Source organism: Gigantopelta aegis, chromosome 8, assembly GCF_016097555.1.
Source record: "Gigantopelta aegis isolate Gae_Host chromosome 8, Gae_host_genome, whole genome shotgun sequence".
In the NCBI taxonomy this organism is placed as follows: Eukaryota; Metazoa; Mollusca; class Gastropoda; order Neomphalida; family Peltospiridae; genus Gigantopelta; species Gigantopelta aegis.
In genome coordinates, this window is record NC_054706.1 from 75,946,771 (window position 1) to 75,958,724 (window position 11,954).

The window sequence follows — 11,954 nt, forward strand, 5'->3', positions numbered from 1 at the left end:
TTACCCCCCCCCCCCCCCCCGAATATCCCCTTAGAACACGCACCTGATAGTCCACCCCCACCACCAGACTCACATGACAATGACTTTGCTATATTAAGCTTGCTCATTTATCACCGCATCGCTCTCCCACCCATGTTTCTCCACTGTTTGATGTTAACCGCTATGCCTGGATCAGAAGAAACATACCCATTTAAATTTCAGCATCGTCAAAATATCTTATCTCTGTGTTGCCTAGATCCACGCACACGTCAGCGAACGCGTTGTCACAAGGCAGGAACTAACTCTCGGCGGACAGAATATTTTCTATTAAAGTTTGTTTTGTTTAACAACTACAGCATATTGGTTTTTTAATCGTCGGCTATTGGATATGAAACATTTGGCAATTCTGATGTATAGTCTTGCTATATTTTCTCATTAGCAGCAAGGGATATTTTATATGTACCACCCTACAGAGAGAACAGCACATACCATGGCGTTTAATTTAACAGCTGTGGAATACTGGTTAGGACGGTGTGTGGGGGGGGGGGGGGGGGGGGGGGGGGGGGGGGGGGGGCGGGGTTGGTGATCAATCATAGAATTGGTCCACTGAGGGAATTCGTTCCTGTTATCAAAACACCATAGGCAATTTGTTTTAGGATACATAGCTACATTGTGAGGAGCGGGTACACTTGTGGGGGGTGGGGGTGGGGGTGGAGGCGGTGCTGTCCCAGTTGAAAACTTCTGTTACTGTAACAGAGGTCATCAAATGACAAACATCAAATAACGACTGTTAGGTGTCTCTCATATGGTTGCTTTGACACCAGATATTGGAAGAAGAAACCCGCTATTATCAACTAGCCTACTCCTATAGAAAGGACCAAGGTATTTGTCATATGACCTTCACTACATATCACGATATTGTTCACTGGATTGAATAAGTTTTTTAACCAAACTAACTAACATAACTTTATATTCTCAATATAACAGCTGATCAAAATACAACTAATAAAAATGGCTTCACCTTCTTAAAGGTGCAGACCCTAGTTTCAGCCCGTGAACATGGATACTTAAGTTAAGTTGATCTACAAACCTGCAACACACAGTTAGATAAGGTTATAACAGAGAGAAGCTAAAGTCGGTGATGTTTAAACAGGAAATACTGTCTAAAATAACTAAAGCTTGTCTCATTAATCATTACGTCTCGGACAAACGAGCGTTTTGAGAATTATGAGAAATACATTTCGGGATATTACAAACACCTGGATGACCAGAATCACTGCAGGTGTACGAAAATCAATATTCTAAATAATATAATGTTAGCACTTCTAATTTATATTGTCAAAAAGACCCCCGGCTTTAATAGTGAAAAATACGTCGTAGTGTTTAAAAACTAGGGTCTGTCGCTTTAACATATCGCCTATACAAAGTAGGCTATTTTCATCCTATAATAAATAAATATTCAATAGTTTCATATTTCTAATATAATTAACCAAATTATATTGACATATAAAATGTAGCAGCTAACCAAAAGAGGTTATATTTCCAATGCAACAACTACAACTCAAAACAATCTAATTACACTGAGTGTGTTTATTTTTGTATAACGACACCACTAGAGCACATTGATTTATTAATCATCGGCTATTGGATATCAAACATTTGCTAATTTTGGCATATAGTCTTAGAGAGGAAACCCAATACATCGTTCCATTAATAGCAAGAGATCTTTTATATGCACCATCCCACAGACAGGATAGCACATACCACGGCCTTTGATATGCCAGTCGTGGTGCACTGGCTGGAACGAGAAATAGGCCACCGACGGGAATCTGTCCCAGACCGACCACGTAGCAGGCGAGCGCTTTACCACTGGGCTATGTCCCGCCCCTAATTACACTGAGGGAAGGAATTACGGTAACATGGTTGACTTCATGACATCATGGTTGACTTCATGACATCATGGTTGACTTCATGACATCATGGTTGAGCCGGAATTTGGTTGCATCCATTCTTTGCTGTTAATGTTGGTTGTTGTCCCTTATTTCTTTCCATCAGTATATAATACCATTTCTGACAGATGTTAGTGACGAGGGTATGGCTAGAACCGCCCTGAAAGTGACTTAAGTAACAGTATTTATATAGGTCAATGCGTACTGTACTTAATAACACTCCAGACGTGTCGCGGGTAGTGTTGAAATAGCAGGCACACCATTTTCGTTTGTTCACCATGATTCCACAGCGTGTATTGCTGTCCGTGTGTCTGTCGTTCTTGTGTGTGTACGCCGCACCCCGTACACCGACCACTTGCTGTGTAGACCACAGATTCCAGGCCACTATGGGAGAGATTGGTGGAGTCGTAAAAAATGATGGATCGCCAGTCGTCCTCGATGTAAGTACTCACATACATAGAAACACACGCACGTCCGTACATATGTACACACATCCATCTGTTGATTTATCGATCAATTCATCCACCATACAGCCACCCATCTATCTATTTATCCACCCACCTATCTATCTATTTCTTCACGCACCCACCCACCCATTTCCACGCACACACATACGCACGCACACAGGGACATACATGCGGGTTGTACACATACAAGGATGATATACACGCATTATACACACACATTATGTACGCACATGTATACTTCATACGTGCCAGGGGCCTAGCTTCCATACACGCAGGTACACAGCTGCGTACCACCTGAGATTACAAATATTTGTTTTTAATTAAAATATATGATGTAAACGCACAGCCAGTAGCGTTTTAGTCCGTCGCCGAAAAAATCTGCGTACCACCTGAAAATCTCAAGCTAGGCCCGTGTGTGCGTATTTTCAGATTCTTAACATTTTACATATATTTTTCACACTTTCAAATAATAAACTGGGCTTAACTTGTTCTGTTTTTCATGTCCTGGACGACAGAGCTGGCGTTATCAGAACAGGCGTGCTCTGTAACAGCTTGCTCTGAATAAACACACTGAACTGTATTTTAAATAATTTAGTTCTTTTCACTCCTTTCATGAAACAATGATGTGTTAATGTTAGTATAATATTATATTTGTTTCATTTAGGGATACAACCTGATAGCCTACGACTGGTACAACGGAATTCTGGGAATGCAGTCTCATCTAGTGCAACCAGACAAGAGCATGCGCGTAACGAACGTCACCATCGACTACAACACAGTGTGTTTGTGTACCAAAAATAATCAAAACAGGCTTGAGCCTCTTGGGTCGTACGATCAAACCCCTCGCCGGAACACCTTGATTTACCCCGTCCCAATCAGTGCCCTACGACTGGTATATCAAAGGCCGTTACATGTGTTATTCTGTATGTAGGGAAAATATGTATTAAAAATCAACTGCATATGTAGCGGATGTCCTCTGAAGAGTGTAGCAGAATGATCAAATGTTTGATATCCAATAGGCGATGATTGATTAATCAACATTTTCTTTAGTGGTAACGTTATACAAAACAAACCAATGAGAGTAATCAGTGTAGCTGTCAACGGTATGTCTGTGTCCACAGCACATACCCGATTCCGCAGTTTTTCTACATATCATAATGTGATTCGTGCTTATGTACTATTAAAGTTCAAGTACGTTGTCATGGGCATACACCTCATTAATCTGGGCTGTGTGTCTAGGACAATGGATTAATGGTTAGTTGTCTCATTGGTTAGTGAAAGAGAAGTGAGTGTAGTGGCCTGACACCTACCCACTGATTTCTACCTCTCTCTGTGTGTGTGGAATCCGTAACCATAAAGCCAATGACTTAATCATTAAGCCAAAGAGACCAGAGGGCTTTTTCCCGTCTAAATGGTAATAAATATATTGTTATAGCAAAACTGCACCAACCGCAAATTACTGAAGCAGGGGAAATAATCGTGTGTTTTTTTCTTCTACATTTGTTGTGTTACAGAAAACGCAGTATGTCACCCTGAGTGACGGGACCTGCATTGAATCTGACGTCACGGAACACATGAGAGAACCGTGTGTTCCAGGTATGAATCAATAAATAAATCAAAGGAAAACTTTATTTATATAAAAAAGGAATTTAGTTTTAAAAACAATTTTAAAAATTAAAAAGATTCTCATAGTGAAGATGATTTCTACATTTTAAGGGACGGATCCAGATCATAATTTACGGGTGGGGTGGGTGGGGGTTGGGGGTGTTCGGGGAGTATTAAACAATTATTAATTTAACAATGAAATAAAGGCTAATATTGATTTATATTTCTTTGTAAAAGTCCATGGTCAAGTACATTTTCTGCAAAAGATCCATCGGAACAAATATATCACGGCGTCACGTGTTTTCGAAATATAATAACAAAAAGCGAAAGAGATTGTCAAACATTAGGAAATATGTATATTATATATAGACTTTTTCATATTCGAAAATTACCATAAATAGCTTCTATGTAACTACTTGGTAAATATACACAACTAATACATGAATAACAGCTGCCAAACTGCCTCGTTGTTTAATTATGTTGTATGTAGAACTATAGTTCGTTCCATCATTCTATAAAAATGTGTTTTGTAAATAGTGTTAGTTTGGTTAGACGTAAGATGAAAATTAAAAGTGTTTTGGAAATAACAAAAACAAAAAATATTGTTGTGTGCAATTTACAAATCAATCAGCTCAGATTTAAATAACTTTTTGTAAATTCCATAATATGAAAAAGGCATTCCCTGTAACACAGACTATAAGTATGATGGATACATGTTGATTTTAGCGAGTTCCAAGCTCTTGACGTCGTCCTATCTTGGGTTCGGCAACAACGCGCTTCACATCAACGTGTGGGAGTATCTGAAGCCCGGTACCGACAACATCGTCAAACTGGCGGTAACAGACCCCGGATGTATCCCGGTAATCGAGGCTTCGTATGGAACAATGAAGGGAGGTGCGTATTGACTGGCCTATCTAGTACTTAAGAAATATGTAGGGAGGTAACTCAATACTGTCGACTACGTAAAGAACAATGGAAGGGACGTAAGCGTTGTTTACCATTCACGTAAAGAATAATGAAAGAAAGAAATGTTTTATATAACGACGCACTCAGCACATTTTATTTACGGTTATATGGCGTCAGACATATGGTTAAGGACCACACAGATTTTGAGAGGAAATCCTCTGTCGCCACATAGGCTACTCTTTTACGACAGGCAGCAAGAGATCTTTTATTTGCGCTTCCCACAGGCAGGGTAGCACAAACCATGGCCTTTGTTAAACCAGTTATGGATCACTGGTCGGTGCAAATGGTTTACACCTACCCATTGAGCCTTGCGAAGCACTCACTCAGGGTTTGGAGTCGGTATCTGGATTAAAAAACCCATGCCTCGACTGGGATCCGAACCCAGTACCTACCGGCCTGTAGACCGATGGCTAACCACAACGCCACCGAGGCCGGTTAAAGAATAATGAAGGCAGATATATATATATATATAGATTTAGTATTTAATGTTCAATATTTCAGGTAAGACCGACATCGTGTATTTCATCACGGACTTCCAGCCAGGTATTGCCCAGCCAGAGTTGTTGGCTAAACCAACCTTCCCGTGCAGGCGACAGGGCGCTAATGACGAGGTGCGTTTTACACCGTGGTGTAGTTAACATTAACACAACCGTTTGGTTATACCAGAAAAAAGTGGCAACAACTTTTAACATAATTATGAAGAAAATTCCGTAAAGAGAATTATCCCAATAATGGATAATGTATTCGAACTAAATTAATATGCAATTTATTATCATCACATAATAAACATTTAAAATATCTCAACCACCAGCAAAAAGCATTACACCAGTAAGTAATGAGCAGTAAAAACCAGACAAACAAAAAAATACACAAAAAATAATTACTTTTAATATTTGAGAGTTTCCATATGTATATGTATATATATATATATATATATATATATATATATATATATATATATATATATATATATATATATATATATATATATATATATATATATTATATTATATTATTTATTCGTGTACACAACTCAAAGGTACCCCTTGCGGCTTAGTATGAATGATATTTTCCGTTGTATAGTTAGTTGCTTGGTCTGAATTGTAAGAATCATTTTAGACTATTAACAGTGACTAGATCGTGAAAACGTTTGCAATTTGTGTTCCTTGATTAATATTGATGATAGTTTGACGGCCGTCATATGAATGTTTTCCTCACTAATAAATTTACGTTCTGTTATCCCAGGATATTCCAGATGATCTAGTGCGGTCTATTAAAAGTGTCAAACAGATCTACAGCCACTGAGGATGACCTGTGGACACAGATCTCCATTCGTCAGATATATTTCTCATTACCATGACATTGTATTCATTTTAATAGTTTATCTGTAGCTGTGTGTATTACATTATTCTGAGCTTTTAGCATGCTATCAAATGTGGGTATATTCAGGTATATTATAATATTAACTGTACCTTAAATGTGAGTATATTCAGGTATATTATGATATTAACTGTACTATAGTAACATTTATCAACAGAGAACACAGATGATGGAAACTCATTGATTGCTTCCTAATCATAATTTAGTGTTGAAACTAAAACAGAATCTGAAACTCCAGTAATATAGAATTAAATAAGGTAAAATCTGGTATTATACATCAAAATGCGATTTATAACTAGCGTCTGTATAACATACAAATGTGTAATGTGGTTTTGAATGTCAGCAGTGTGGGACTGGATATCAGTAGCACTGTTATTCTTCTGGCACTGTGGCTTTGAATGTCAGCAGTGTGGGACTGGATATCAGTAGGCTTTGAATGTCAGCAGTGTGGGACTGGATATCAGTAGCACTGTTATTCTTCTGGCACTGTGGCTTTGAATGTCAGCAGTGTGGGACTGGATATCAGTAGGCTTTGAATGTCTGCAGTGTGGGACTGGATATCAGTAGCACTGTTATTCTTCTGGCACTGTGGCTTTGAATGTCAGCAGTGTGGGACTGGATATCAGTAGGCTTTGAATGTCAGCAGTGTGGGACTGGATATCAGTAGCACTGTTATTCTTCTGGCACTGTGGCTTTGAATGTCAGCAGTGTGGGACTGGATATCAGTAGCACTGTTATTCTTCTGGCACTGTGGCTTTGAATGTCAGCAGTGTGGGACTGGATATCAGTAGGCTTTGAATGTCAGCAGTGTGGGACTGGATATCAGTAGCACTGTTATTCTTCCGGCACTGTGGATTACGGTTTTGATTGCTATTAATATTTATGTGATCCATCATGTCTTGCCATCAATATATAACGGAATACAGCTGTAGTACTGTTTATGGTCGTTTGATATTTGTTACAGCTGAAATTTGTAAAATGTATTCATGTTCCTTTTTTTTTTTACTATTTATACATATTTTAAACTAATACATATACGACGTAATATTGAGTTGTTTATTGATTGTGAGTTCTTTTGATGAGATTGTGTATTTCGAGAATTAATAGATCTGTAATAGCTGACGCTGAATGTAGTTAAACACGCATACTATGTACTTATTAATAGATAATTTATGATTGTCTTATTGAAAGGACTTGTCTAAGTTTCTAGCCATATTAAAAGGTTTTTCGACAAATACAATACGGACGAATTTTCTATTTCTTCCAACGGCCAAACAAAATGATTTTTAAGGACTGAAAACTCAGGATAGTCCCTTTAAAGGGACATTCCTGAGTTTGCTCCATTGTAAGATGTTTCCGACTAATAAAATAGTTCTACGGTGAAACTTACATATTAAAATATTTTCTTGTTCAGAATATCAGTGTCTGTATATTCAATGTGTTTCTGGTCGTCTTAATATGTGTAAAAAGCCCAAACTGGATTTGGTCTTCAAATAATTTCGTACGTACGAATTTTTCTTCTTGAGAAATCAAATTAAATTAACCTAGTACAAATATTAGAACGATCAGAAACACGTTTAATATACAGCCACTAATATTGTATACAGATATATATATTTGATATGTAATTACAATCATTGAAAGTCTCTGATAGTCGATAACATCTTTAAAATTGCAGCAAACTCAGGAATGTCCCTTCAACAGTCTCTATTTGTATTGTTGTTGTTTTCTGCATTTTACTGTCTGTCTTTAACTGTATGTTAGTATCTGTTTCTATATTTCTCTTTTCACCTCTCTCTCTCTCTCTACCCCGTTAGTTGCTTTCTCTGCCTATGTGTGAGGTTACTAAGTTAATTTTATATGAATACATATAAAGTAATGTGTACAACATACCATCATAACAGTTTAAATTCATGAAATTATGTTGCACGTTACGGAAAACACCGCATTAGCATTGTTCGTTCACTTGGTTCAACAAAATGGCATAAACACACAAAGATCATTTTTAATCTTTCTTTGGTGATTACAAGTGGGATGGCCCTCTTAGTATTTAAAGAAACTAGTGTTTTGAAATCATTAGTTCTGAATTTCTTTTATGACTAAAATTAAAGTTTGTTTTGTATAACGACACCACTAGAGCACATTGGCTATTGGAGGTCAAACATTTTGTAATTTTAATATATAATCTAAGAGAGGAAACCCGCTACATGTTTCCACTAGTAGCAAGGGATATTTTATATGCACTATCCCACAGACAGGATAGCACATACCACGGCCTTTGATATACCAGTCGTGGTGCACCGGATGGAACGAGAAATAGCCCAATGGGTCCACCGACGGAAATAGATCCTAGAGCGACCGCGCATCAGGCGAGCGCTTTACTACTGGGCTACGTTCCGGCCGTTTTATGAGTAAATACAACATATATCAGTCGCTGTCACTTACATAATAACACAATGATGTGCTCTGGCTTAAGGTAGGGTCAATCAACATTTCTATGGTCAGTTTATACTGTTTTGAAAATGTCGGTTACAACCTAACATTATTTTATAAAAGCAGCAGTGACATATTTATGTCACAATTATGGCATTCGTTTTCAAAGAATGCATAGAACACACATTTAAATGTATGCAAGTGAATAGTGCATGTACAATTTTATACATGAAAACTTAAAACAATTTAGTATCGGATTACAGTTCTCCGGCTAACCTAAAATGTTAACATAAAGCTGTTTGCTTGTATTACCTTTTCTTGTGACATTAATATCACAAGTAACAACAGACAACGATATTGAAATGACAAAACGACAGCCATAAAGATATATGTTATTATCTCATGCATCGTTTGGAAAACTCGTTTACCTAGAAGTATCTAAAATAAAAAAGGCAAGAAAAAACATTTTTAAAAACCCGCAACTGTTATGATGTTAAAACCACTTATTTTTGCTATTTTAAGTCTGTTGTTGAGCGCAGTATCCAGTTCTATGTATCCAGATATGTTAAATGTATTTAAGGGAGAGGAAATCTGAATGCTAAAACTTACATTAAGAGACGATATATCAGAAAATGCCATTACATGTTTACGAAACAGTTACATGTATATAATATTAATATATATAAGAACACTTAATGAAAGGGAAATAACTCGAACAGGATTACGGTTGCCAGTATTTAGATTTCATGTATTTCAACCTCCCTTGTTTTATAGGAGCTGGCTTCATGGGTGATTTCGGGTGATTTCAGGTGCTATTGCAATAGAGAAATATCACTGATACCAATAATTATTGGAGGAGAGTAAATACAAATATTCGCTGCTGAATTCCAAAGAAATCAAAATTCAAACAACCGAACATACATATGATTTCACTTAAAATTTTTACAAATCACCCACAGAACAATTTGATAGACTCTTAACACGCTGTATACTGAAAAATACATAATATTACTTGTAATAAAAAGAAGACTCGAAATGGGATCTAAAGAAAAACATATATTGCTGACATAGCATTCATTAACGCAGTATAAGCAAATGTACGTGTATTTTGTTTGAGGCTGACAAAATGTACACCGACTTGAAGAATATTATATTTAAATTTTAAGTTTGAAACACCTTTCTTCATGGAGAGATATCTGGCTATCAGTGATCATAACCCTTCTTACTATGGGCAGACTGTAAGTCAATCGTAAAATAAACTTTGTTTGAAGTTGAAATATCGCTGATTAAATTGTTCCGCCGCTCGCCACCCAAGTAGACGGGTGTGCCACCTTATAGAATTACTATCACAGAATACGTATCACCGAATACATCATCGTTCAGTCAATAACGTAATTTATTAGCTACATATTATCGTTATTATCATCATCATTACTATTATTTTTATTCTTATTATATTTAAAATAATAAAAAATAGGTAGAGTAGACAACTGTAAAATCCATTGAATTTTATCATACAAAATAAAGAAAGAAAGAAAGAAAGAAAGAAAAAGAAAGAAAGAAAGAAAGAAAAGAAAGAATAAATAAAATAAACACTCTAGTAGCACAAGTTAAGAAAGATTTAACTCTTCTAAAAAAATTGAACAAGAACTTAAATATGCCTATAGATTGTCAACTCAAAACTTCTGAAAGCGTCATTGTCAGTATATTTCGATATGGCTCAGGAATCAAGGGTTTCGGCAACAAACAAACTGAACGGTTTAAATATTTGGAGTCTACATATCACAACCTCCAAGATAACTTAGGAAATGCTCATTGTAGATTTCAAACAACGCCATATCATTCTGGCAGCTTTCATGAAGGTTTAAGGCAGACATTTGGAGGTTATATCTACTAAATACAATGCACCACTTACCAAAACGATACTGATGCTATTCCATATTTTTAACTTATGCATACGTTTTCACCTTTTTGGTAAAACGTTTGTTGTTTATTTATTACTTTTTTCATCGTTTGTGGTGGCAGTACTCATGGCGGGTGCCACCGGGTGGGCAGAATATGTTCAACTCGCCAACACCTGGTACATCACTGTTTTGACAGTGATTCATGAGCGCATATCATAACAGCTGTATTTATTCAAATGAGCTCTATCCGATGTTAGTTTTGATTCAGTAAACTAGTCTGAGAGTGGCAGTCCTCTTTATGATGTTCAAAATGATACTGTCCAGTAAAGATTTCACCGGGAGTGGCTGTCCTCCTGTAGACGAGACGCTAGGTAGAGATTCATGGAATCAACCACTATTTTGTCAAATGTCCACTAGACTCTGCATTGTACCGAGATACGGTATTGATCACGGATAAAAGTTTTGTCATTCAGATTTTATGAATGCATACTAAAAAATGCAAAGCATCAGACTAATAAATTCAAAAGGTTGACTTGCGTTAACGAAACTAAAGAACTTGTATTGGGTAATTATGCGTTAAGTGACGACATGACTAAAAAGAACTATATATAGGTTTGGCAATGTAACTTGCATACGTCTACACACTGCATTGTATTGAAAACTATATTCTCGTTTGAAACAAAATCTTCTGCATTTACCTCATAAAATGCGTATTATTTTACTCACTTCCGAACAAGTAACACATTTTTGTTTTACCTATGGAAACTGGGAGATGATAAAATGTAAAAGGAAAAGACAAACTCTGCACTATGCAAAACCACTTTGGGTGGTGGATTTCACCAACCATCTTTTTCAGTGTTCATATTTTGATAATGAAAGCAAACTATATATAATAAAATATGTCCATATGGAACAATGCTTTACTTCTCTAGGGACCGGCCTGGTTGGCGTCGTGGTTGGGCCATCGGTCTACAGGCTGGTAGGTACTGGGTTCGGATCCCAGTCGAGGCATGGGATTTTTAATCCATATACCGACTCCAAACCCTGGGTGAATGCTGCACAAGGCTCAGTGGGTAGGTGTAAAACACTTGCACCGACCAGTGATCCATAACTGGTTCAACAAAGGCCATGGTTTGTGCTATCCTGCCTGTGGGAAGCGCAAATATAAGATCCCTTGCTGCTAATCGGAAAAAGTAGCCCATGTAGTGGCGACAGCGGGTTTCCTCTCAAAATCTGTGTGGTCCTTACCCATATGTCTGACGCCATATAAC

General features: G+C 37.1%; 1 protein-coding gene across 1 annotated transcript; it reads left to right on the forward strand.

Moving 5' to 3' along the window:
* Positions 1–2,314: 2,314 nt before the first annotated feature.
* LOC121379835 lies at positions 2,315–6,271 on the forward strand. The gene is made up of 6 exons (XM_041508487.1): positions 2,315–2,368; positions 3,060–3,173; positions 3,910–3,991; positions 4,727–4,894; positions 5,468–5,577; positions 6,212–6,271. The coding sequence occupies exons 1-6, from the start codon at positions 2,315–2,317 to the stop codon at positions 6,269–6,271; spliced, it is 588 nt and encodes a 195-aa protein (XP_041364421.1).
* Positions 6,272–11,954: the final 5,683 nt, after the last annotated feature.

Coding starts and splice junctions, on each gene's coding strand:
- LOC121379835 (XM_041508487.1), top strand. CDS start 2,315: ATGGGAGAGATTGGTGGAGTCGTAAAAAATGATGGATCGCCAGTCGTC. Junction 3,174..3,909: donor TCACCATCGACTACAACACA/GTGTGTTTGTGT, acceptor GTTGTGTTACAG/AAAACGCAGTATGTCACCCT. Junction 3,992..4,726: donor GAGAGAACCGTGTGTTCCAG/GTATGAATCAAT, acceptor TGTTGATTTTAG/CGAGTTCCAAGCTCTTGACG.